The sequence below is a fragment of the Hordeum vulgare genome, chromosome 3H (assembly GCF_904849725.1).
Source record: "Hordeum vulgare subsp. vulgare chromosome 3H, MorexV3_pseudomolecules_assembly, whole genome shotgun sequence".
NCBI classification, from domain to species: Eukaryota; Viridiplantae; Streptophyta; class Magnoliopsida; order Poales; family Poaceae; genus Hordeum; species Hordeum vulgare.
In genome coordinates this window covers 555,010,008-555,036,534 of record NC_058520.1, presented here as the reverse complement: position 1 = coordinate 555,036,534, position 26,527 = coordinate 555,010,008, and the positions used below count along the sequence as shown (strand labels likewise).

Below are 26,527 nucleotides of genomic sequence, written 5' to 3'. Positions count from 1 at the left end.
TAAAAACGGAGGGAGTATTTCTATTTATAAATGTTGCCTTGCGAGTGATGAAACTAGATAAAAGTCACTAGGAAGGCGAAACACAAATCTTCAGTGTTTGGCGGGCAAATGCTAAAAAAATCCAATCTAACTCTCCCTCAAAAAAATTCTTCAGAAATTGCTCCAAGGCTTGGGGGCAGCAGTCCCTCTCCCTCCTGACCCCAAACATAGCTCCGTCGTTGTGCCTTGCGTTACCAAGTATATTTGCGTACCTTTAGTCTTTAGAGATTGATCGTGATTGATTCCTTTCCGTAAATATATTACTAAATATACTGCAAACTGATTTGTATGATTTGTGCTGGTTTGACACATAAAAGCCGGATTTAGTAGATCGGTGGACAAAAGACTGGTTCAAATAAATTGATGGAATAGAAAAAATAAATTGATTGGATGCATCATTTGATGTAGAGGTCGGGAAAATCCCTTTTTCAAAGCAAAAAATTTGGTGGGACAGAAAAATTCGATGGAGAATTAACCGGAGTGGAGGCCACGCTACCAAGTTTTATGAATAGAGATGAAAGCGACCATATGGGGATAGGTTGGAAAGGCCTAACTGCTGTCGGATCAAATAACCAGCATCCGCCTCAGTCTCTCATGTCCCTCGTTCAGCTGCTGCAGTGCTGCACGCGCAGGCGCATGCACTTCGCCGGTGGAGAAGGGGACATCGCGCAGATGCTTCGTGTGTGATCGAGCGAAGTGGGGGCGAGGCGGGACAGGAGCGTCAAGGCAGCAGCAGCGGGAGCAGAGCTTTTTTGACCCGGTGCCGGCCGACGCTGGCCCGGCTTGACTGACCGCCGCCTCGGCGAGCCCAGGTGCACTGGTCTGCCACCGCCCGTGTTCATCGACAACGGCCATCCGTTCGCACGGACGAGGCCAATGATTTGAAAAGAGACGGAGGGAGAAGTGAGCATCAGATCATATCCCTGCCCGGTCGTCCGGAGTCCAATCTTTCGCTTCTTGCTCCTCTTGGCTTCCTGTGTCTAGGCCCGGACGTCCTGCACAATGCACTTCATGTCTCTGTACGTGGACCCTGCAGAGCACTGCTATTGGAAATCTATGGTCTATCATTAGCCAAAATGATCACGCCTATAATTTCACGATGATGACAACAAAGCCAACGACCGACACACTTGTCAGCGCACAAAAAAAGTCACAATTCATGTCTTTCAGCCACCCTAGTTCATGTCGGCACACAAGCCGGCATAAAAAATGACGTTGTTCTTGGTCGTAGCCCAATCATCTTGATCGAGTATCTCTTTTTACTTTTTCTCGAACCAACTTCTTCTTTTCGGAGACATCTTGCTCAATTCCACGGTCATGAAAGCTAGTGCGACCTCTTTTCCTTTGGTGATTGGTGGCCTCGATCTCGACTTGCTTCGTTTGGACGGCCTCCTCAATCTCGAGATTCCTCCTTTTGACGGACTCCTACGTCTCGAGCTTCTTCGTTTGTAGCTTCATGTAGGCCTTCATTTGCTCTTCTTTTTCCTGATGTTTCCCCTTGTCCCTCACTTCCTTTTGGGTCATCATGCCTTGCAAAGTTTTTTGTAAGATGAAAGATGTGGCATCACGATTCTCGTCGACCTTCGAGTTGGTCTTGTCCCTCGATCGCTTCAATCCATCTTCATGCCCAATGATAGCCGCCAGCCCTCCATTCTTATTTTGAGCGGCATATTGATCTTTGAACTTAGGAAAATCTTTGATGAATGCCCACCATTGGGTGAGGATGAATGGCTTGTTCTCATGTTGGGCCTTAAAAGCTTACAAAGTTTGGAATGCCTACACAATACAAGTGAAGGCCACAATGTAATAGTGAAGAACACAAAATGCAGATGTAAAGTGAAGGCCACAATAAACATGAACCTCGCATAGGAACAAAGACAACAAGTTCATACCATGTCGCTCATGCCTAGACCACTCACAGGACGGTCTTCAATGCTCTCAAGAATGTCACAAAACTAATTGCATTTGTGTTGGATAAACCCCCACCTCTTTTGGATTGAGTTGATGTCACAGGTGCTCGCAAACTTGTAGGGTGAAAGCTGATGGGGAACGTCGCATGGGAAACAAAAAAAATTACTACGCTCACAAATATCAATCTATGGAGACTAACATCTACGAGAGGGGGAGTGCATCTACATACACTTGTAGATCGCTAAGCGGAAGCGTATATAACGCAGTTGATGTAGTCATACGTCTTCATGATCCAATCGTGATCCGTCACGATCTAGCGCCCAACGGACGGCACCTCCGCGTTCAGCACACCTATGGCCCGATGACGTCTTCGCCTTCTTGATCCAGCAAGACGGGCGAAGTAGTAGATGAGTTCCGGCAGCACGACGACGTGTTGTGAGAGCTGGTGAAACTATTTTTGCAGGGCTTCACCAATCACAATGGAATTAGAGCGGAGGATGAACTAGAGGAAGGAGATTAGAACCACACCGGGCTTCTAATTATGAGGATTAGAGGTAGCTAGGGCTACCTATAATTAGTCAACTGGGACCAACTAGAACTAAAACTAGATCAACTAGAGGAGGCTCTAAAACTTGTGTTCTAGGGGCTAGCCCTGATCCTCTATTTATATGTTGAGCCCTGGGGTCTTAACTTGGAGAGAGGGCCTCCCCAAAATCGGTTTGGAATGTAAGGAAGAGTCCTTCCCACACTCCCGTACCAGACGCCATGGTCTTCGGCGTCCAGGGCCAGACGCCAGGGTCCCTAGTGTCTGGTCACTGACCTCTGCAAAACTTCCTTTTGTATCGACCTAAATCCCTGTGGGCCTCACCCCTTGTCCCAACCAAAGTATCCTCGCACCACAACATTTCCGAAAACATACGAAACTCTTCCGATGAATTCCATAACCCTTCTGGAGACCATCCAATATATCAATCTTGACCTCTGAACCATTTCGGAGCTCCTTGTGATGTCCGGGATCTCATCCAAGAAACCGAACAACTTTCGGTTACCACTATACATAACTCATTAATACTAAGTCATCACTAAACCTTAAGTGCACAGACCCTGCGGGTTCGAGAACTATGCAGACATGACTGAGACACTCTCCGGTCAATAACCAATAGCGAGAATTGGATGCCCATATTGGTTCCTACATATTCTACGAAGATCTTTATCGGTCGAACCACGAGTCGAGGATTCAATCAATCATGTATACTTTTCCCTTTGTCCATCGGTATGTTACTTGCGCGAGATTCGATCGTCGGTATCTCTATACCTAGTTCAATCTCGCTATCGTCAAGTCTCTTTAATCATTATGTAATACAAGATCCTGTGGCAAACTCTTTAGTCACATTGCTTGCAAGCTTGTTGTGATGTTGTATTATCGAGTGGCCCTGAGATACCTCTCTGTCACATGGAGTGACAAATCCTAGTCTTGATCCATGCCAACTCAACATACACCCTCGAAGATACTTGCATAGCACCTTTATAGTCACCCGGTTACGTTGCGACGTTTGATACACACAAGGCACTCCTCTGTTGTCTGTGAGTTGCATGATCTCATGGTCATAGGAACAGATACTTGACATGCAGAAAACAATAGCAATAATCTGACATGATCATATGCTACGTTCATAGTTTGGGTCTTGTCCATCATATCATTCTCCTAATGATGTGATCCCGTTATCAAATGACAACTCATGTCTATGGTGAGGAAACCTTGACCATCTTTGATCAACGAGCTAGTCCTTTATTGGCTCACTAGGTACAATGTGTTGTCTATGTATCAGCACATGTATTAGAGTTTCCAATCGATAAAATTATAGCATGGATAATAAATGATTATCATGAAAAAGGAAATATAATAATAACCAATTTATTATTGCCTCTAGGGCATATTTCCAACAGTCTCCCACTTGCACTAGAGTCAATAATCTAGTTCACATCACCATGTGATTCACACCTAATAAGTTCTGGGGTTTGATCGTGTTTTGCTTGTGAGAGAGGTTTTTAGTCAACGGGACTAAAACATTCAGGTCCGTGTGTACTTTGCAAATCTCTATGTCATACTGTATATACTGCTATCACGCTCCACTTGGAGCCACTCCAAATGACTGCTCCACTATACGAATCCCGTTTGCTACTCAGAGTCATTCGGATTGGTGTCAAAGCTTGCATCAACGTAACCTTTTACGACAAACTCTTTTATCACCTCCATAATCGATAAGCACTTCCTTAATCCTCAAGTTACTAAGGATAATTTTGACCGTTGTACAATGATCCACTCCGGGATCACTCTTGTACCCCTTGACAAACTCATGGCAAGGCACACATCACGTACGGTACACAGCATGGCATACTATAGAGCCTACGTCTAAGGCATAGGAGACGACCTTCGTCCTTTCTCTTTCTTCTACCGTGGTCAAGCTTTGAGTCTTACTCAAATTCACACCTTACAACATAGCCAAGAAGTCCTTGTTTGACCAATCTATTTTGAGCTCCTTCAAAATCTTTTCAAGCTATGTATTCATTGAAAGTTTTATCAAGCATCTTGATCTATTTCTATAGATCTTGATGCCCAATGTTCAAGTAGCTTAATCCAGGTTTTCCTTGAAAAACTCCTTTCAAACAATCCTATATGCTTTTCAGAAATACTACATCATTTTTGATCAACAATATGTCAACCACATATAATTATCAAAAATTCTATAGTGCTCCCACCCACTTTCTTGTAAATACAAGTTTCTCATAAAGCTTGTACACACCCAAAAGCTTTGATCATCTCATCAAAGCGTATATTCCAACTCCGAGATGCTTGCTCCAGTCCATAAATGGATCGTTGAAACTCGCATGCCTTTTAGCATCCTTAGGATCGACAAAACCTTCTGGTTGTATCACATACAACCTTTCCTCAAGGAAACCGTTACGGAAACAATGTTTTGACATCCATCTGCCATATTTCATAACTGAAAAATACAGCAACTACTAACATAATTCCAACAAACTTTAGCATCGCTATGAGTGGGTAAGTCCCATCATAGTCAACTCCTTGAACTTGTCAAAAACCTAGTTGAGACAAGTCAAGCTTTGTGAATGGTGAAACTTACCATCATTGTCTGTCTTACTTTTAAAGATTCATTTGTACTTAATTGCCTTACAACCATCAAGTAGTTCTTCCAAAGTCCACACTTTGGTTTCATACATGGATCCTATCTCGGATTTCATGGCCTCTAGCCATTTGTCGGAATTCGGGCCCACCATTGCTTCTTCATAGCTCGTAGGTTCATTGTTGTCCAACAATATGACCTCCGAGACAGGATTACCGTACCACTCTGAAGCAGTACGTGTCATTGTCGACCTATGAGGTTTGGTAGTAACTTGATCCAAAGCTTCATGATCACCATCATCAGCTTCCACTTCAACTGGTGTAGGCGCCAGAGGAACAACTTCGTGCTCCCTTCTATTCTCTGTTTGAAGTGACGGTTCAAAAACCTCATCAAGTTCCACCATCCTCCCACTCAATTCTTTCGAAAGAAACTCTTTCTCGAGAAAGGACCCATTTTCGACAACAAACACTTTACTTTCGAATCTGAGATAGGAGGTATACCCAACTGTTTTGGGTATCCTATGAAGATGCATTTATATGCTTTGTGTTCGAGCTTATCACGCTGAAGCCTTTTGACATAATCATCGTATCCCCAAACTTATAAGAAACGACAACTTAGGTTTCTTGCCAAACCATAGTTTATACGGTGTCATCTCAATGGAAATATATGGTGCCCTATTTAAAGTGAATGTGGTTATCTCTAATGCAAAACCCCAAAACGATAGTGGTGATTTGATGATAGTGGTGATTTGATAAGAGATATCATAGTATGGATCATATCCAATAGAACCCGGCTACGACGTTTGTACACACCATCGATCACACTATGGTGTTCTAGGTGGCATGAGTTGTGAAACAATTTCCACATTGTCTTAAATGTATTCCAAACTCGCAACTCACATATTCACCTCGATGATCACATCATAGACATTTCATCCTGTTGTCACGACGATCTTCAACTTCACTCTGAAATTGCTTGAACTTTTCAATTTTTAGACTCATGATTCATCAAGTAAATACACATGTATCTACTTAAATCATCTGTGAAATAAGAACATAACGATATCCACTGCATGCTTCAGGCTTCAGCACTCATTGGACTGCATACATCAAATGTATTATTTCCAATAAGTCACTTGCTCGTTCCATCTCACTGGAAAACGAGGCCTTCAGTCATCTTGTCCATGTAGCATGGTGTGCATGTCTCAAGTGATTCAAAATCAAGTGAGTCCAAAGTACCCATTAGCCTGGAGTTTCTTCATGCATTTTATACCAATATGACTTAAGCGACAGTGCCACAAGTAAGTGGTACTATCATTACTAACTTTGTATCTTTTGGCATCAATATTATGAACATGTGTATTGCTACGATCGAGATTCGATAAACCATTCATATTGGGTGCATGACCATTGAAGGTATTATTCATGTAAACAGGTAACCATTATTCTCTGACTTAAATGAATAACCGCATTGCAATAAACACGATCTAATCATGTTCATGCTCAACACAAACACCAAATAACATTTATTTAGGTTCAACACTAATCCCGAAGGTAGAGGGAGTGTGCGATGGTGATCACATCAACCTTGGAAATACTTCCAACACACATCGTCACCTCGTCTTTAGCTAGTCTTCGTTTATTTTGTAGCTTTTATTTCGAGTTACCAACATTTAGCAACTGAACCAGTATCTAATACCCAGGTGCTACTAGGAGTACTAGTAATGTACACATTAATAACACGTATATCTAAATATACTTCTGTTGACGTTGACAGTCTTATTATCTACCAAGTATCTAGGGCAGTCCCGCTTGAGTGACCGTTCCCCTCATAATAGAAGCACTTAGTCTCGGGTTTAGGTTCAACCTTGGGTTTCTTCATTGGAGCGACAACCGACTTGTCATTCTAGAAGTTTCCCTTCTTTCCCCTTCGCTTCTTGAAACTAGTGGTTTTACTAACCATCAACACTTGATGCTCCTTCTTGATTTCTACCTTCGCGGTGTCAAACATCGCGAATAGCTCAGGCACCATCTTCTCCATCCCTGGTATGCTATAGTTCATCATGAAGTTCAGTAGCTTGGTGGCGGTGAATTAGAGAACTATGTCAATCACTTTCTCATCTGGAAGATCAACTCCCACTTGATTCAAGCGATTGTAGAACCCACAAAATCGGAGCACATGCTCACCATTTGAGCTTTTCACCTTCATTTTGCACGCAAAGAATATTGTTGGAGGTCTCATACCTCTCAACACGGGCACGAGCCTGAAATCCTAATTTCAGCTCTTGGAACATCTCATATGTTCCGTGACGTTCAAAGCGTTTTGGAGCCTCAATTCTAAGTCATAGAGCATGACACACTGAACTATCATGTAGCCATCAAAACGTGTCTGTCAGATGTTCGCAACATCCATAGCCGACGCTTAGGGGGGTAGCACACTGAGCGGGCATTAAGGGCACAAACCTTGTGCGTAGCAATGAGGACAATCCTCAGTTTACGGACCCTGACCACATAATTGCTACTATCATCTTTCAACTTAGTTTTCTCTAGGAACGCATCAAAAATACAAGGGAGCTACAGCGTGAGCTATTGTTCTACAACATACTTTGTAAAGACAACTTAGACTATGTTCGTGATAATGAGTTCAATTAATCATATTACTTAAGAACTCCCACTCAACTCAACATCCCTCTGGTTGTTTGAGTGTGACATGATCCAAATCCACCAACCCAAGTCCGGTCATCACGTGAGATTAGGTGGTGTCAATGGTGAACATCTCAATGTTGATCATATCTACTATATGACTCATGTTCGATCTTTCAGTCTCTTCTGTTCCGAGGCCATGTCTGTACATGCTAGGCTAAGTTTAACCCGAGTGTTCTGTATGTGCAAAACTGTCTTGCACCCGTTGTAGTGAACATAGAGTCTATCACAACCGATCATCATGTGGTGCTTCCAAACAATGAACTTTTGCAACGGTGCACACTCGGGGTGAACACAATTCTATCTTCAAATTTTAGTGAGGGATCACCTTATAATTCCACCGCCGTCCTAAGCAAAACAAGGTGCATAAAAGGATTAACATCACATGCAAATCATAAGTGACATGATATGGCCATGATCTTGTGCTTTTGATCTCCATCTCCAAAGCACCAGCATGATCTCCATGGTCACCGGCACAACGTCATGATCTCCATCATCATGTTGCCATCAAGGTTGTCATGCCAACCATGCTTCTACTACTATTGCTACAGTTTAGCGATAAAGTAAAGCATTACATAGCGCTTAACGATTGACACACAAGTCATACAATAACTAAATAAAACCCTATGGCTCCTACCGGTTGCCGTAGCATCGACATGCAAGTCGATATTAACTATTACGACATGATCATCTCATACATCAAATATATATTATCATGTCATTTGGCCATATCATATCACAACATACCGTGCAAGAACAAGTTAGACATCCTCTAATTTGTTGTTGCATGTTTTACGTGGCTCCTATGGGTATCTAGCAACAACGGTTCTTACCTACGCAAAACCACAATGATGATACGCAAGTTGATATTTAACTTCTACAAGGACCGCCTTTGTCGAATCCAATTCAACTAAGGCGGGAGAGACAGACACCCGCCAGCCATCTTATGCAACAAAGTTACATGTAAGTTGATGGAACCGGTCTCCCGCATGTGGACGAGTAAAGTTGGTCCAGGCCACTTCATCCCACAATACCGATGAATCAAGAAAAGACTAAGGAGGAAAGCAAGCTGAATATCAACGCCCACAAACTCCTTTGTGTTCTACTCGTGATGTCATCTACGCATAAACTTGGCTCTTATACCACTCATGGGGAACATCGCATAGAAACAAAAAATTCCTATGCTCTCCAAGATAAATCTATGGAGACTAACATCTATGAGAGGGGGAGTGCATCTACATACCCTTACAGATCGCTAAGCAGAAGCGTATATAACGCAGTTGATGTAGCCGTACGTGCTCACGATTCAATCATGATCGATCCCAATCTAGTGTCGAACAGACGGCAGCACCGCGTTCAGCACACGTACGGCTAGATGACGTATTCACCTTCTTGATCCATCAAGATGCGCGAAGTAGTAGACGAGTTCTGGCAGCACGACGGTGTGGTATCGGTGGTAGTGAAACTATTTCCGCAAGGCTTCACCAAGCACAACGGAATTAGAGCGGAGGATGAACTAGAGGAACGATATTAGAACCACACTGGACTTCTAATTATGAGGATTAGAGGTAGCTAGGGCTAGCTCAAATTAGTCAACTAGGACCAACTACAACTAGAACTAGATCAACTAGAGGAGGCTCTAAAACTTGTGTTCTAAGGGCTAGCCCTGCTCCTCTATTTATATGTTGATCCCTGGGGTAATAACTTTGGGAGAGGGCCACCCCTAAGTCGTTTTGGAATGTAAGGAATGGTCCTTCCTAGATTCCCACACCACACGCCACGGCCTTCGGTGTCCAGGCCCAGATGCGAGGGTCCCTAGCGTCTCGTCCCTGACCTCTACAAAACTTCCTTTTGCATCAACCTAAAGCCCCATGGGCCTTACCCCTTGGCCCGACCAAAGTATCCTAGCACCAAAAAATTTCCGGAAACGTCGAAAACTCCTTCGGTGAATTCTAGAACCCTTTTGGAGACCATCCAATATATCAATCTTTACCTTTGAACCATTTCGGAGCTCCTCGTGATGTCCGGTATCTCATCCGGGACTCCAAACAACTTTAGGTTACCACTATACATAAGTCATTAATACTAAATCGTCACCGAACGTTAAGTGTGCACACCGTGCGGGTTCGAGAACTATGCAGACACGACCGAGACACTCTCTGGTCAATAAACAATAGTGGGACCTGGATGCCCATATTTTCTCCTACATATTCTACGAAGATATTTATCGGTCGAACCACGATGTCAAGGATTCAATCAATCCTGTATATTGTTCCCTTTGTTCATTAGTATGTTACTTGCCCGGGATTCGATCATCGGTATCTCTATACCTTGTTCAATCTCGTTACCGGCAAGTCTCTTACTCGTTACGTAATATAAGATCCCGTGGCTAACTCTTTAGTCACACTGCTTGCAATCTTGTTGTGATGTTGTATTACAGACTAGGCCCTAAGATACCTCTCCGTCACATGGAGTGAAAAATCCCAGTCTTGATCCATGCCAACGCAACAGACACCCTCGGAGATACCTGTAGAGCACCTTTATAGTCACCGAGTTACGTTGCGACATTTGATACACATAAGGCACTCCTCCGGTGTCAGTGAGTTGCATGATCTCATGGTCATAGGAACAGATACTTGACATGCAGAAAACAGTAGCGATAAACTGACACGATCATATGCTACATTCATAGTTTCGGTCTTGTCCATCACATCATTCTTCTGATGATGTGATCCCCTTATCAAATGACAACCCATGTCTATGGCTAGGAAACCTTGACCATCTTTGATCAACGAGCTAGTCCTTTAGAGGCTCACTAAGGGACAGTGTGTTGTCTATGTATCTACACATGTATTTGAGGTTCCAATCAATACAATTCTAGCATGGATAATATATGATTTTCATGAACAAGGAATTATAATAATAACTCATTTATTATTGCCTCTAGGGCATATTTACAACTTCCTAGTTTCATGAAAGCTTGCATGAACTCTCCCCCAAAATACGGATCCTTTTTGTGCCGGTCTTGGGATCCTTTTTTTACAATTAAAACACCAGGAGAGGCTCCTATTGTTGTTTCATTAAAAAAGGTTTGGAGCTTAGAAAGTATTTACATAGAATTCAAAAAAAGAAAGATTTAGAAGAAAATCAAAGGAGTGAACAGATAGGTAAAAAAGCTAATGTACAAATAGAGAGGTTATAAACCCATCAAAGTATGGGGAGTTTTCAGAGTTGACTCTAAATTTAAGAATCTCGAGATCGGCTTTCAACATTCTCAACAAGTCCTTGTGTGAATCTTGTTCTCCTTCTAATAGTACCCTGTTTATTTGCTTCCAAATGTTCCAAGTGGTTATGATTGTTATTTCTTTGAACATCGGCCTTTGCCAATATGTTCTCGCATGATCAAACATGTCTTGCATATCTAGGGAGGAGTTCCATTGCATGCACATAATGTTCCAACAAATCACATTCAAAATATAGATGCTTACTTGTTTCAAGACCAGACGATGTGCACATCATGCATGCAAGATCGTCCCCATTGTGAAAATGTCTTCTCAAGAGCTTGGCTCTTGTGTTCACTTTATCCATCATCGTAAGCCACGCGAAAACCTTGCTCATGCCATATCCCAAGCCACAATATAAAGTACTTTTAAATCCAAAATTCCAAGTTCACCTTTTTGTTTAGGTTCGCAAGCCATATCCCAAGCCGCAAGAGAGTGAGTTTTAGCATCTTTGTCTACTATTTTATCTATAGACTGTGTCTTTGTGAACGATCAAATATTTCAATCGATATCAGGGTAGCTTGAGGACACACAGGGCAAATGATAATAGAGAAGATATGGCAGAGTTTATAAGTTGTATGTCTTCCTTCCAACTTTCGCAAAACAACTTGTCCTCATCTTTGGTGTATGACCCCATGTGAATGACTTGCCTTCTCTTTTGTGCATTGGCCCTTAGGTGAGCTCATTGATAAATAATGGCTCATCCTCAATGTGCATGCCCTCTTCTTCGTCTTTGCAATAGATGTCTTCATGCCATGACTTTCCTTGGTCCTCGGTCACTTCTTTATTGTCGCAGCCAACAATGTGATCGGGCGCCATCATCTTAGTCGTGACCGTATTTGCTTTGGGCCTCGTCGAGATGGAAGCCTTGACCATGGCCCTCGAGTGGAAGGCTTTGACATGGCCCTTGTAGATGGCAATCTTAATGAAATCATTCAAGTCAGAGTGGTCTTATGTAGGCGTCATGCACGACGTTGTGTTGAATAGGTTGCCTGTGTCGGGAAGGTTGGTTGTAGTAATTGCATGCGCGTGCTTCCTTTGCATCATGGTGGCTGAATGGTTGGTGCCACCAGACCCAGTTCTGGTGTTCAGGTTGATGACGTCCGCGAGGGTGGGGGTACCCGGTGCGATCACGCTATCGTCCAATGACGTGGAGAAGCGGGTCACGGAATGCTCGTGCGTCGGATGAAGACTTCCTGCTGAAAACAACAGCATTGAAAGGATCGACGATCATACATACACGAGGAATTGGATAGCAGATACGATCTAGTGAGGTGACAGCGGGTGGCTAACACTTCCAATATGTAGGGGATGTGGTCATAAGCTCACTATCCAAATGGATTAAACGCAATTGTTGTAACGCATTCGTTCATGACTCTTAATTAATTAGAAATTATTTATTCATTTCCAATGAGCAAAAATAAAGTTCAAACATGACATAGATTTAAGTTCGACTCGTTCACAAAATGCAAGATGCTTGTGTGAGGCGTGTGAGACGGTAATAGACGGGTGTGCGTGTAGTACTCATTTTCTCGTGCTCTAGTAGAGATGGGGAAGAGAATTCCTTATATGTTGGTCTCTCTCTCCTCCATGCATGGGATTTTTTCACAGAACCCCACGCATGGATAAGACTAATGTTTAACCATGTCACTAAAACCATATATGGGCTTGTGAGAATCTTAACGAATTATTTGACTCATGGACCTAAAGTCCATAAAAATCAACAATCATATCACCAGTAATGTTAGATCAAACCTCGCATATGTGGATCTTTAGTTAGCGGGGCTAATTATATGTGTGTTGCAGGGGGCATACAAATTTCAATGGTTCAACTTTAATCGTATCTAATACATTCTTTTAAAATCCACAATGGTTTTTTTTCATCCACCCCAACTACTTGGTTAGGATTCTACATTTTTTCTATGTGAAATCAAACATCAATGAAATTGTGTGGTATTAAAGATGATATGACATTTATATTCCTGTGTTTTTACTATTTCTAAGTGTTAGAAATCCTATAAGCCAAATAATGAAATCTACCACAATAAGATACAATATCAATCACCGGTTTTGGCATCTTGCATACAATTTTAAGCTGAAATTTTAATGATTGGACTGGTTGAAACAACTGTGTAAACAAGCATTCTTCTCAACCCAATGGGTGGAAATAAGCCTTCGACTAAACAAAAAGACTGGCCAGAGCTCACGATGCAACAGGACAAGTTAGTGAAAAACGTGAGAGCTTTCTTTTTTATGTCTCGTTTATTGCTAGAGTGATGCTTATCTCGCCTTCAACGATCGCTACGATGGGTTGATCCAATAATGTTGGTTACTTTGGTTTTGGGAAGCTTCTATGTACAATAATCACCAATTTTGAGAACCTTCCGTTAAGTTTTGAGAAGGTTTCGACAGGCTTTTTCTTCTGCATTTTTTGCAAGTTTTATTGTTCTTCTATTTTCCTTTTTTGTTTTTATTTATTATTTACGTTGTTTTCCTTTTCCATTTCCCAATTATATATTTTTTAATGTCTGACAAAAAAATTGAATACACGTAGGATATTTTTCATATACACACTAAATATTTTCTCGATACATTTTGAATATTTTAAAATACATATTAAATATTTCTCTGAATACTTGTTGAACATTTGTGAAATGTACATCGAGCATTTATTATGTACAGGTTGAACATTTTTCAGACACGCCTTGAACATATTTCAAATATGGATTGAATATTTTGTTGAATACATGTTAAGCATTTTACAAATGCACATTAATATGTTTTTAAACACATGTGAACACTTTCTTTAAATGTCATGAACATTTTTTAAATGTGCAAACATTTTTTTAATGTTATCAAATTTTGTTTGAATGGTACAGAACATTTTCCAAAAATTACTCGAACAATTATGAACATTGTATGAACATTTATTTGAAATATTACGAGCATATTTTTTGAAACAGGTGAACATTTTAAATGCAATAAATTACTTGTTAAATGATTAAACAATCAAATTACATGGATTTTATACATTACATGAATATTGATTTCCAAATCTCTAACATATTTTTATATGTGTGAACTTTTTTTGAGCAGTTTGAAGAAATCACTTTTTAACTGAACAAATTGTGGCATCTCATGATGTATTTTCCAGCATACTTTCAAAAACTATAGAAATGTTTTTATAAAGTACTAAAAAAATAAATAACAGAATTAGGGAACGATCTTACCAAAGAGACGAAAAGAACATAGAAAAGAACCAAATGGACGAACAAAATTCTCCCTGCACAAATGAATGACCAAACCAAAACAGCCGTTTTTCACTCTCGCAGGCGACTAAAGATGCGCCCAGTGGAAAGCCTATCGCGGCATATGGCATGCGCCGCAATGTCGACCATTCGCACAGAGACGAACCAACTGGCGATCGAAATGGGCCGGCCCAATTACAAGATTACAGCGTCCGGTTTTTGACTCGTCTAGAAGGTTCCTAACCAGTTTTGGGAACCTTCTAGAAGGATCATAAACTGGTATTTACAGGGTTTCTTCTGTTCCTTTTTGGTGTTTTACAAATTTAGTAATTTATTTAGTTTTTTAATTTTACTTATTTTTCTTTTTTCTGATTCTTTTTCTCCTTTTATTTTTCAGTTTTTATGCTATTTATTTTTTTTCTTATCTTTATTATTCTTCAGAATTTAAAAAAAAATCGAAATTTCGTAAAATGTTCAGAAGTTAAAAAAAATGTGCAGTTTTTGAAAAAAAAGAATTATTTTGAGAATGAAACATTTTTTAAAACATTTTCGACCATTCCTTGGAAAACGTTCATTTTTTCAAAAAATAAACCTTTTTGCCAACGCGAACATTTTTTGAAAAGTTGTGCAGTTTTCAATACAAGATTTTTTTTGGAAACAAGAACATTTCTGAAAAGTTGTGAATAATTATTCAACGGGAACTTTAATTGAACTTATATACACTTTTTGAAACGGGACATTTTTTGAACTTACATACATTTTTTGAAAAGGATAACCTTTTTTAGAAAATGAAGAACATTTTCTAAAATCACCGAATCTTTTTAAATCATGAATATTTTCAGATTTGGTGAACAAATATTGAACAACTTTTCCATTTGTGAACAATTTAGAAAAACAAAAGATTTTTCGTAAAACAGCATTTTTTATAAAAATGTGAAAACAATAACATTGCGGCCCAGCTTATTTTTATGTTTGAAAAAATATAATAATTGTTTTTCTATGTTTTTCAATTTCTGGAAAAAATTCCAAATTCCGGAATATTTTTAAATTCTGGAACATTTTAATTTTAGTTTTTTTTAAAAAATTCCGGAACATCTTTTCAAATTACGGACATCTTTTCAAAATACCAGAACAATCTTTCAAATTCCGGAACATTTTTGTTAATTCTTGAACATTTTTTCAAATTCCAGAACATTTATTTCAAATTCCGAGACAATTTTCAAAATACGGAAATATTTTACAAATTCTGGAACATTTTTTTAAATTCCGAAATACTTTGTTGAATTCGGGAACATTTTTTTCAAATTCTGGAATATTGTGACCAATTTATGAAAAAAGGAACGTTTTATGAAAATTTTAAAGAATTTATGAAGTGGGAACATTTATTTAACTTATGTTCACTTGTTGAAACAGTAACATTTTTCGAACTTACATACATTTTTTGGAAAGGCAAACATATTTAGAAAATGAAGAACATTTCTTATAATTCCCAAACATTTTTATAATTGGTGAACAAAATTTGAACAAGTTTTCAATTTGTGAACCAAAAGAAAAAATTAGAAACATTTTTGTAAAACAGGAACAAGAACATTTTCTGAAAAAGGTGACCAATTTATGAAAGTCCTGCAGTTTATTGAATACGTGAACAATTCATGAAACACAAACATTTTTTTTTAAAATAAACACATTTCGAAAGCAAGAATAATTTTTTTAATTCCTGATTATTTTTTGTAGCATGAACATTTAAATATAAATTGTGAACAAAATTTTGAACATGAGAACAATTTTTGAAATACAGAAAAAATAGAAAATGCCAACCAGAAAAAACAGAAAAAGGGAAAAACGAAAAAGAACGTTTTAAAAAAATATTATACAATTTTTGAAAATCTCAAACATTTTTTGAAGTTGTGATTTTTTTTTAATCTCAAACATTTTTTGAAATCTCAAATATTAAACAATTCTTTAAAATCTCAAACATTTTTTGCAGCAACTAGTTGTAATTTAGAACATTTATATAAAAACCAGAACATTTTCTGAATTTCAGAAACAATTTTCAACCATGAATTTATTTTAAAAATATCAATATAACCTTAAAAAAATAAAGAAACAAAAAACAGAAACAGAAAGAAAACACGAAAAAAACGAAAAAAAAATGTGCGGGTGCGGGAAACATTCCACAAGCGAAACTAGCCCGGCCCAAGTCTGCGCAGGAGGGTGTTCGGATCCCCGACTATTTGACGCAGAATGCGTTAAATAGGGTTTTCGGTGCGTTTGGATGAAAATTCGGGAGAGGGGAGGGACACCGGGCATAGGCAGTGGCAAACTTCGGATAGCATCCACCAAGGGCAGCCGGTAGCCACTGAAACCCAGCCGCCCTTTCCTCTCCGTCGGCTTCGGCCGTCCTCCCCGCGCGCAATGCTTCGTCTCCCCGCTCTCCTCCCTCCTAAACCCTCGGCCCCGACCACCGGCTTAAACCCCACCCGGCGCAGCCATGGCCACCGCGGCCCCAAACGCCTCCTCGCCTCCCCCACCACGCCGCCGCCACCGCCGCCGCGACGGACTCCCAGTCCAGCCACGGCCCCCAAACCCCTGAAGCACGAGCCCCGCGCCACCCCCCAGAATCCCGAAGGCGCCGCCGCGGAGTTCCCCACAACCAAGCCCCGCAAACCACGCCGCGGCCGCCGAAGCGAGGCGGCCGCCGTGGAGGACTTCGTCCGCGACCGCCTCGAGCAGGTCTTCGCCTCCATCCAGGAGCGCGACCCCGAAGTCCTCCAAGGCAAAGGCGACATCCTGAAGCCAAAGGAGGATGAAGAGCGGGTTCCAGATGCGGAGACCAGGGAGGAAGATGGGAAGCAGAAGACGGTGGTGGAGGAGGAGGACCCGAGCTGGCCGCTGGACGCCGACGTCGGGTGGGGGGTCCGGGCGTCGGACTACTTCGACAAGCATTCCATCAAGAACGTGACGGTGGACGGCGTGGAGATCGATTGGGAAGGAGAGGTCGACCAGGGCTGGGTCAAGGAGATCAACTGCTTGGAGTGGGAGAGTTTCGCCTTCCACCCCAGCCCCCTAATCGTCCTGGTCTTCGAGCGCTACAACCGGTAAAACCATTCCTCCGTGTCTACTATGCCTACCGTATAGCTGTAATTGTAAACCATTGGGGATTATGTTAGGGACAGTGCGTGAATCCAATGGCTCAAAAGAGGGTTAGCTGGCCTCTAAGTTGGCTTTGGTATCCAGATTCACTGATGTTTTGTGTTGCCTCAGAGAAATTAAGTCTTCACTAGCACCGTTTACAATTGTAGTGTGTCTTGTAGGGCGGCTGACAATTGGAGGTTTCTTCAAGAATTGGAAAAGGCTACTAAGGTATACTGGGATACGAAAGATCGGCTGCCTCCACGGGTGTGTGAATCGTATCATGGTTACTGTCCGATTAACTCTCTCATGGTTGCTCTGCTAATTTGACAAATGCTAAATATAACTATGTATTTCAGACTGTCAAGATTGATCTGAACATCGAGAGAGACCTGGCATATGCACTCCAAGCAAAAGAATGCCCGCAACTGCTGTTCTTGAGAGGAAACAAGATCCTTTACAGAGAAAAAGGTTAGTCAAATTTGTCTTAAGAAAAACTGTATCTGCGCACACATGAAGTTTTTTGTTTGAGACGCTAATGGTGACAATTAGTAGGTTGCTCATCTTTTACCCGTACTTTTTGAAGGGTTGGAATACTCACTCTGACTGTATCTGATTATTGTCTCCGTGGATTGTATTAACAGAGATAAGAACAGCTGACGAACTAGTTCAAATGATTGCCTTTTTCTACTACAATGCAAAGAGGCCATCATTCGTCAATCCGGAAATCCTTGCTCCTGCGTTCTAAGTTCCTGGTATACAAGCGCTGAGATTCTCAACTTTTGTGCTATTGTAATACTGATATTACCTTCTGCTGGTAAGACTTGTCTATCCAATTCTTATTCGGTTGCCCGTTGAAACCAGAGTACTGGTGTGCTGGTTATTGTTCTCTGACATTTGATCCTCTGAAATTACCTGATGCAGGAAAGTATTATTAAGTCAATGTTCTGGGAGAAGACGTTGAGTCTCCTAGTTTGGTAATTTACCTGGCTAAGATGCAAAAGAGGGCATTTTAGATGCCTATAGTGGAAAAAGAACTGAGAAAAATCGTCTCGACGGGTTGTGTCAAGCAAGGAAGGTGTGACAACAAACACGTATTTTGATATTCTGGCAGTCTTTTGTAGTGTAATTTAGTACTTCCTCTGTCCCAAAATAACTGTCTCAAGCTTAGTACAAATTTGTACTAAAGCTAGTATAAAGTTGAGACACTTATTTTGGGACAGAGGGAGTATCTAAGAGTATATTCTCGGTCCCTAGTAGTGATGTTCTAGATAGGACCAGTGGGGAAGCTACAAGATGTAATTTCCACTAGTGGGGAAGCTAGGAGATGTTCTAGATAGGATTTGGGGCTAACTACGTTTTTTTAAGGTGTAATTTCCACTAGTGAGCAATGAGAAAGACTAGATCACTGAAGGATGTATGGATTCGATTGGGACCGAATAGATGTATACTAGATTCGCCCTGGATAGGAAAGTATTGAGTGACAGCATCATTTTCTAAATACATACTCCTATTAGATCACCTAATAATAGTATACACACTCATATAGTATCACATTATTACATACTCTGTTTCATTATTACAGTGTTACAGTATTACATTATTTAAGTATTACAGTACTTTCCAACAACAATTATTTAAAAACAGAGGGAGTACATGATAATTCTCTATTTTCTAATGACGGATTGCAGTATTACATTATTTGAGTAGTCTAGTCTTCAGATTAGCAAATTTATGAGTAATTGGTTCTTTCAGGAAACTAGAAAAAACATTGAGCGGCTAGAGAATATGAAAAAAAAGAGTAATCACATTAAAAACGGACTGGTCCCGACGGGGCTTGAACCCGTGACCTTTGGCATATCAGACCAACACTCTAACCAACTGAGCTACAGGACCTAATTTATTAATGAATAAATATTTACTTTAATAAAAAAATTAAAACGACAGTTACGCTCCTGAATAACTCGGAGAGGTGCTTTGAGTTCAAGAGAAACGATTCGAGTCAACCCTGCGACAAATTGGAGGGTCTGGTCGTTGGCATTTTATTCTGAGAGTGCGTGTCTCGTACACATACATCACCGATAGATGGGGACTCCTTACTGGAAAAATAATTACACAGTAATATATAGGCCTGATTTTGTCTTCAGTAATGTTCGGTAGTAAGCAGCACTGAATTTGTCGGATGGTTTTGAGAAACTCATGATGCTTTCCTTCTAGAGCATACGATAATTCATCGCTACTGTAATCCTGTCCACTGGGCTCATCTATCTTCATACCCTGTCTTTCTCAGGGCATTGCACACCCTTACGTATTTTGTCATCCAACGCAATACTGTATTAGAGTGTCGACCGGTCTAGACGCGCTTTCTCATGCAAACTGACCCAGTAGTGTATTAGGGTGTCGACTGGTCTAGACGCGCTTTCTCATGCAAACTGATGCAATATTGTACTGTATTAGTGTGTGGACTGGTCCGGACACGCTTTCTCATGCAAGCTGGAAGCAATTTGTGGGGGTAGGGAGGCTTTGTGGGAGTCTGGACAACATCCACATAGGACCCCAACATCCCTGGCCCGCTTAAATTCCCCTACCGCTCTCATTCTCTTCTACGCCCATGCCCCCTGCGTTGCATTTGCACTCTTCTCCAGTCATCACACATGCATTGTGGTACATCTGCAACCACCACACATGTGTTCGCTCGCCTTGTACTAAGGTGTTGTCCACCCAAGATCCGTCTGCAGCCATGTACCCTCCGTCCCCCTGTCGATGGCGTCCATGGCGGTTACCACATTCGGCATGTGTTCGGTCAAATGACGATGAGCTTATTTTTGAACTTCATGTTGTTTTTTAGAGTATGAAGGATGGAGGGGGTACTCGAGCATGGAGGATGGTTTGTTGTGTGATACATTGTTGCTTGTATCCGTGGATTTTGTAGGTAGGAGCAGAAGAGGGCTTTGTACGTAGGAGCAGAAGAGGGCTCTTCCTGCAGTGTGTGCATGATACGTTTTCACTCGTGAAAACACATTGCGCACTACGGCATGCACATCATCCATGAACGCAACATGAAGTACTTAGCTTCTCGGTGGTACGCCATCTGGATCACTGTCGCCAAGTTTTGTGGCGCGGTTGATCGGCTCGAGGCAATGTGCCCATTGCACGTGACAATAGTGAAGATCATAAGTTTTGCTTTTCCTTGCTTAACTTGTTAATTAATTCATTCATCCACTCAATGTTGCTTTATATATTGTGTAGCATGTACGCGTCGCCATGATGCACCACATGCTAGAGCGTAGACTATTTACACACATACACTATCAGATGAAGCTCAAGGGGCAGCACGTATTGGACGACATAATTCATGAAAAACTTGTTGAACATCTCGTTAATTTTGTTGAATTTGAACTATTTCTCGTTGAATTTGAACTATCGTTGTACTAGACTTATTTTCATGGTTTGTATGAGTGATTTGTGATATTTTCTATTCAAATTTTGATGAATTTCGTCATGTTTGTTGAATTTCGTCTGGTTAGTTGAAAAGCGATTTGAAATGTAGGCGGATAGCGTTGAATGGCCGACTCATGCATCCATGTCCGTGCATTGGTCCGCATCTGTCTGGGGATAGATGCAGTGTTCGGTTTGCAGGTCAACGTTCGAGATGCCCTTACACTCATCAATCTATACACATTGCTTGAGGATAGTTGTAGGTGACACCGGCATGGTTGATGAGGAGGTGTCATGGGCCTGGAGGCGATGAGGTGTGGGAGGGATGCGGTTGAGAGAGAGAGGGAGGGAGGGAGAAGATGGCCCGCGATAAAAAAACGACCCAGCCAGGCGCCTCAAACCGGCCTCTAACGTCTGGGCTGACTGACACCCCTCATATCCAACCCAAATTGTGGTGGATATAGGGAGAACCGGGCGCCCCCGTTGTCGGGCGCGAGACCATTGAGTCTGCGCATTGATCGTTTGGATCCTTGAGAGGTCTTCCAATCTCCTTGTTACCATCACCAGTTTGCCGAAGCATGAACCTATTGGGACCGGTGTACCCGTCGTGGGAAGGAGATGGTGCGGGTGGCCAAGCCTCGTCTCGCTATCGGCATGGCGGTGGCGAAGGCGGCGGTTTGTGATGCCGTCGAGGAGGAAGCCATCCACGCATGCATCTTAAAGAAGTGATAGCGGATGAACATGTGAGCCCTTGCCCGATAGTAGAATCGGGTTATCGGTGCCACGTTAGTCCTGCACGCCAAGGAAGAGAAGGAGTTGACCGCACGATGTATCGGACAACTTCGATGAATAGCAGATTTGGCTTGATCCATATTGTGTCTTTCACCGCTACTTTTGTGAGAGGGACAACAAGGGCGACGTAAAGGGAACGTGCAATGGTGGATGGTCCTCTCCATAGCTAGTATGTAGATAGAACAAGTCAAATTTTCATAGTCCGATAAAATGTATTGATGTATTAGTCACGCGGTATGTGTTGCAACCTTTACGTAGTTGTAACACGGGTGTTTAATGGACTGACTGTCAAGTTCAACCTTTACATTGTTATGCCTCATCTAGATGAGGCCTAAGAACACCTAAAGCAAGGATGTGTCTAGGTCTCATCTAGATGAGACTTAACCAAATCACATCTAATTCATATGCCATTTGGTTTTCACGAAAATTCGTGCAGGTCTTATTTTTTATACTTCATTTGATTATTTGCTAGTAAAAGTGCCCGTGCGTTGCACCGGGTTAGATTGTTGACTTTTCGATCATGAATTTTGTATTTGAAAAGCCGGCGCATCCCCCTCCCTCATGTCCTTACAGTCAACTCACTTGTATGTTAGTGAAAGATTAAACACCTTGAAGGATTTATTGACTGAGCATCATACTGCTCCTTGAGGATGGGAGCAAAAAAAGGACTCTGTCCAACTTCTAGAAGAGAAGCAATGTTACTAAAAGTATCCATATGCTTTGTCAGGCCATCGGTCTCGTGAAGGAAGACGACAATTTCATGAATTTGGTCGTTTGGTATCGATTGTCAGGATTCAAACACAACTCCTCAATTTGAGCAATTGCAAATTGTTGCCCTGGAATGATGAAAATAATGTAGATGTCAACGAACAACTGAAAATAGAAGAAGCAACCCTGACACACTCAACTCAGAGTTTAACTTCACCACCTAGTGTTTACCTTTCAGCTTCATGCCTGAATTATCAGAATCTGACAGTGCAAGACCAATACCGACTTTCTTGGCTGCTGAGAGTTCCAGTACACTCGACAGAGTCTCAAGGAGGCCATCTGTAGCAATTTTTATCCGCATTAGTGCCTCACAGAAACAAGTGCCGAAGTAAGTTTTATCCAGACAATATCTGAAAGTGGAGGATAAAAGATCATGCTTTAACTGCAAGTTTTTGGCCTCCCTGTCATTCAACAACACTTCATCCAAACAGACTTGGAGCATCAAAAGACATCCATCATGACCATAATCAACTAACTGAAAAGGTGGAAAGATAAACATATCAGAAAACCTGCACCGAACTCAGATTTAATTGGAACTTTGCTTGTATGCGGAAATGGTTGAAGCAATAAATTTCTCTCATAAACTGCTGGGTTGTGGACAAAGGTTGCGAGTTGCTTGTGGGCATGCCCATACCACCCTCCCATTTCGCAATTGGAATGGAAAAATGAGGCAACTACCATCCTATTGCTATACAACTGCCACGGAAGATCCAATCAATCCCCAACCCTCAAAACACCCCACACAAAATAGGTGCGGAGACTTACATTGGGCTCGCCGTCGAGGAAGATGGTGGAGTCGGCGGCGTAGGGGAGGAGGGAGCGGCCGTTGTGGGGGGTTGAATGAATGGCGACACCGCGCGTGCGGGAGGCGGCGTCGAAGGCGAAGACGGACTTGAGGCCGTGCTTCTCCAGGATGTCCCCCACCTCCAGCTGGTCCTTCGTGTACCCGCACAGGGGCGACCGGAACACGGCCCCCGGCCCCCGGCCGCGGCGGAAGAGTTGTACCTCCACCTCAGGCGCGGTGACGGCTCGAATCCGGGCCTCCCGTTCTGGGCGGAGGCCGCCACCTCCTCGTGGATGCTGTCGTCGGCCGGCGGCGCTGCCTTGTCGGCATGCTGTGGTGGTCTCGCGGCCGTCGTCGGCCTCGTGTGCTCCTCTTGTCGCCGGATTAGACGGGCCGCCGCCGCCGACCTCATGTGCTCCTCCTAAATCTAGAGAGCCGGCAAGACATGAACAACCATTCCATGAGCATCATAATAATGCAAAATTCAACCAGGTTCCATAATCATTGTAAACGAACAATCCGACCACACACAAATAAAATTGTGCAGATGAATCACCTGCTTCTCGACGACCGTGTTGTTGAAGCTGTCGGGGTCCGTCTATGCAAAATCATAGCAGCAAAGGTCAGCACAGGCCAACTCAATGCAAAGACCCATAAACAGGCAGGATTCGCCAATTCCCAGCAAAGCGCGGCAGCCGGGGCCGAGATCTAGGCAGCCGGCCGCCGACACACGCCAGCGCACGCCGAAACCACATCCCCGAGCCACGGAGCCCGCGAGCCGGATCGCGGGGAGACAGCGGGACTCAGATCCACGCACCTCCGCCGCCCTGGTCGCCCTCCGAGTCGGGGAACTCCTTCTCCAGCGCGCGGTTGATCATGTCGGCGAGGCTGTTCTCCTTGTTCGTGCCATTGCTCTGCGCTGCCTCCCCGTCGGCCTGGGCCGCCCCTAGGGCCGCGGCCGTGGCGTCCGCGCGCTCCACCGCCGCGACTGCCTCGCCCACGCGGCCCTCGTCGGCCGCGTCGCTGGCCGCGCCGAGGCAATGCGGCGGCGGATGCGAGGAGGAGGGCGACGAGGAGGCGGGGGAGGACCGGGCCCAGCAGGCGGCGGCAACGCATCAGCATCGCCGTAGGGGAGCGGTCGGATTAAATACAGGGGGGTTTTCATAAAAAGTGAAAAACGGTTCGACCCGACTTACAGAAGGACTGCGGGTTAATTACCTGAAACGATAGGGACCTTTTCGTAAAAATGCCACGACGGACGACCAGAAACCCTATTTGCTTTATTATTAGGGAGAGATTTGCCTGATGTTTATAACATGTACAGTAAGATTCATGGAGACTGATCACTCATTCCTGAGCATAGAAATTACAGTTGCATACATATTCACCGTGTACACACCAAGTAACTTGAAGACCATCAAATTGCATCTCATTCTCATTTATTCATAATTTACAAGAGAAAAATTGTGCATTTGGAACTCACCTGGTTGACAAGTCTGAAAGGGATAGAGAGAGGAGCAGGAGGAAAAAAAAGATTCAATGTGATCAAGACCTATGTTTCTTTTAGCGTTCGTATGTAGTCCGTACGGTTCAGATCCCAGATATCTACATATAGATACCCTAGATACGGCCTATGTCACGGCCGAATATCATCGTGGTCAGCCAGTTGATAGCCATATAGAGCCTATTTCTCCAGCTGACAACACGAGTCAGGTATGCCGAGCGCCAGATGAACCAGCTTGCAAATCCTGCGATGGATATGCCCTTCGAGCCCTGTGAATAGGGAAAAATCGCTCAGTTCGACTCCTGGGCGTCTAGTGAACTGCAAAGATTCACAAAGAACGGAGGAGCAACCAACCTTGCTTTGCCTCAGATTCACCAGAGCTTTGTACCTTCCAACGGTTGCCATACTCCCTAGATGCTTATACACAAACTTTGAACCTAGATCAACTTCAACCTGGGAGTTTGCATGCCCTCCTCCAGCTTTCATTACACTGTTGAGCAGGCGAGCAAGGTACAAGCCTTGTCGCTCGACAACCTGTTCAGGAGTACAAGCGGCACATTATATGTACATAGCAAAATGACAGGCCTTTCGTCTGAAAGAGAAGGAACAAAATCCTAGAATGCATGACTGATATGCAGCATTGCAAAGAGATAGTCTTATGTCATGCCCAACAGCCCAAGTGTCTGCAATTTGATAGGATGTATAATCATCTGTTCAATTTTATCTTATGCTATGTTTCTATTCCACCCAGTTCGGCTGCACTTCAGGAAAGAGGAAACAATACATAAGACCATTTTTTCTTTCTGAGATAGTAACTTTGACAAAATGCTTTCATACTCTTGACCTGTGTCAAGATAGTTCGTGAAATTACCTGAACTAAGGCTAGGAGAACTTCCTTGCCAGTGCTTTCAAGGAATCCACAGCAATCACCAACAGCGAATACATCTGGCACTCAAGGAACACGTAACCACTCATCTACACCGATCCTGCAAACAGTAATTAATTATAAGGTCATACCAATTAATTATACCTTCCTCCAGCTGGCTTAGGAAATGGCAATGACTTGACGAATGATGAAGCACCAACTCCAGTAGAACATACAAGCAAACCATAAGGAACCTCCTCTCCGTTGTCCAGGATTAATTTGTCGGATTGCACATCCTTTGCGATTCCTTGTACAAGCCTAACACCTGACTGGTGAATGACCATGCAAGGGCAGGTTATATTCATAGTCCAAATGACATGGGAGAGAATGATACACAGTTATCACAACTACCAAATATGTATATCATGGCTAGGCAGCCGGCCGTCGACACACGCCAGGGCGCACCGAAACCAGATCCCCGAGCCACGGAGCCCGCGAGGCGGATCGCGGGGAGACGGCGGGACTCAGATCCACGCACCTCCGCCGCCCTGGTCGCCCTCTGAGTCGGGGAACTCCTTCTCCAGCGCGCGGTCGATCATATTGGCGAGGTTGTTCTCCTTGTTCGTGCCATTGCCCTGCGTTGCCTCCCCGTCGGTCTGGGCCGCCCCCAGGGTCGCGGCCGTGGCGTCCGCGCGCTCCACCGTCGCGACCGCCTCGCCCACGCGGCCCTCGTCGGCCGCCTCGGCCGCGCCGGGGAGCAATGCGGCGGCGGACGCGAGGAGCAGGGCGACGAGGAGGCGGGGGAGGACCGGGCCCAGCAGGCGGCGGCGACGCATCAGCATCGCCGTAGGGGAGCGGTCGGATTAAATAAGGGGGGGTTTCATAAAAATTAAAAAACGGTTTGATCCGATTTACAG

The 26,527-nt window shown here is 43.0% G+C and overlaps 2 protein-coding genes, 1 non-coding gene and 1 pseudogene across 3 annotated transcripts; 1 reads left to right on the top strand and 3 right to left on the bottom strand.

Moving 5' to 3' along the window:
• The first annotated feature begins 16,633 nt into the window (after nt 1-16,633).
• LOC123444993 (thioredoxin-like fold domain-containing protein MRL7 homolog, chloroplastic) lies at nt 16,634-18,872 on the top strand. Its single transcript, XM_045121903.1, has 5 exons — nt 16,634-17,425; nt 17,642-17,726; nt 17,819-17,930; nt 18,104-18,276; nt 18,384-18,872. Exons 1-4 carry the CDS (start codon nt 16,743-16,745, stop codon nt 18,205-18,207), a joined length of 984 nt encoding a protein of 327 aa, XP_044977838.1. The 5' UTR covers nt 16,634-16,742; the 3' UTR covers nt 18,208-18,276; nt 18,384-18,872.
• Nucleotides 18,873-19,281: 409 nt separating this feature from the next.
• On the bottom strand, nt 19,282-19,355 carry TRNAI-GAU. Its single transcript has one exon. It is a non-coding gene; the product is annotated as a tRNA-Ile (tRNA).
• A 3,816-nt stretch (nt 19,356-23,171) lies between these two features.
• On the bottom strand, nt 23,172-23,653 carry LOC123442017 (annotated as a pseudogene).
• Nucleotides 23,654-24,603: 950 nt separating this feature from the next.
• LOC123442016 (internal alternative NAD(P)H-ubiquinone oxidoreductase A1, mitochondrial-like) lies at nt 24,604-26,452 on the bottom strand. Its single transcript, XM_045118146.1, has 4 exons — nt 26,149-26,452; nt 25,617-25,690; nt 25,100-25,279; nt 24,604-25,014 (listed from the first exon to the last, which is right to left on the bottom strand). The coding sequence occupies exons 1-4, from the start codon at nt 26,450-26,452 to the stop codon at nt 24,862-24,864; spliced, it is 711 nt and encodes a 236-aa protein (XP_044974081.1). The 3' UTR covers nt 24,604-24,861.
• Nucleotides 26,453-26,527: the final 75 nt, after the last annotated feature.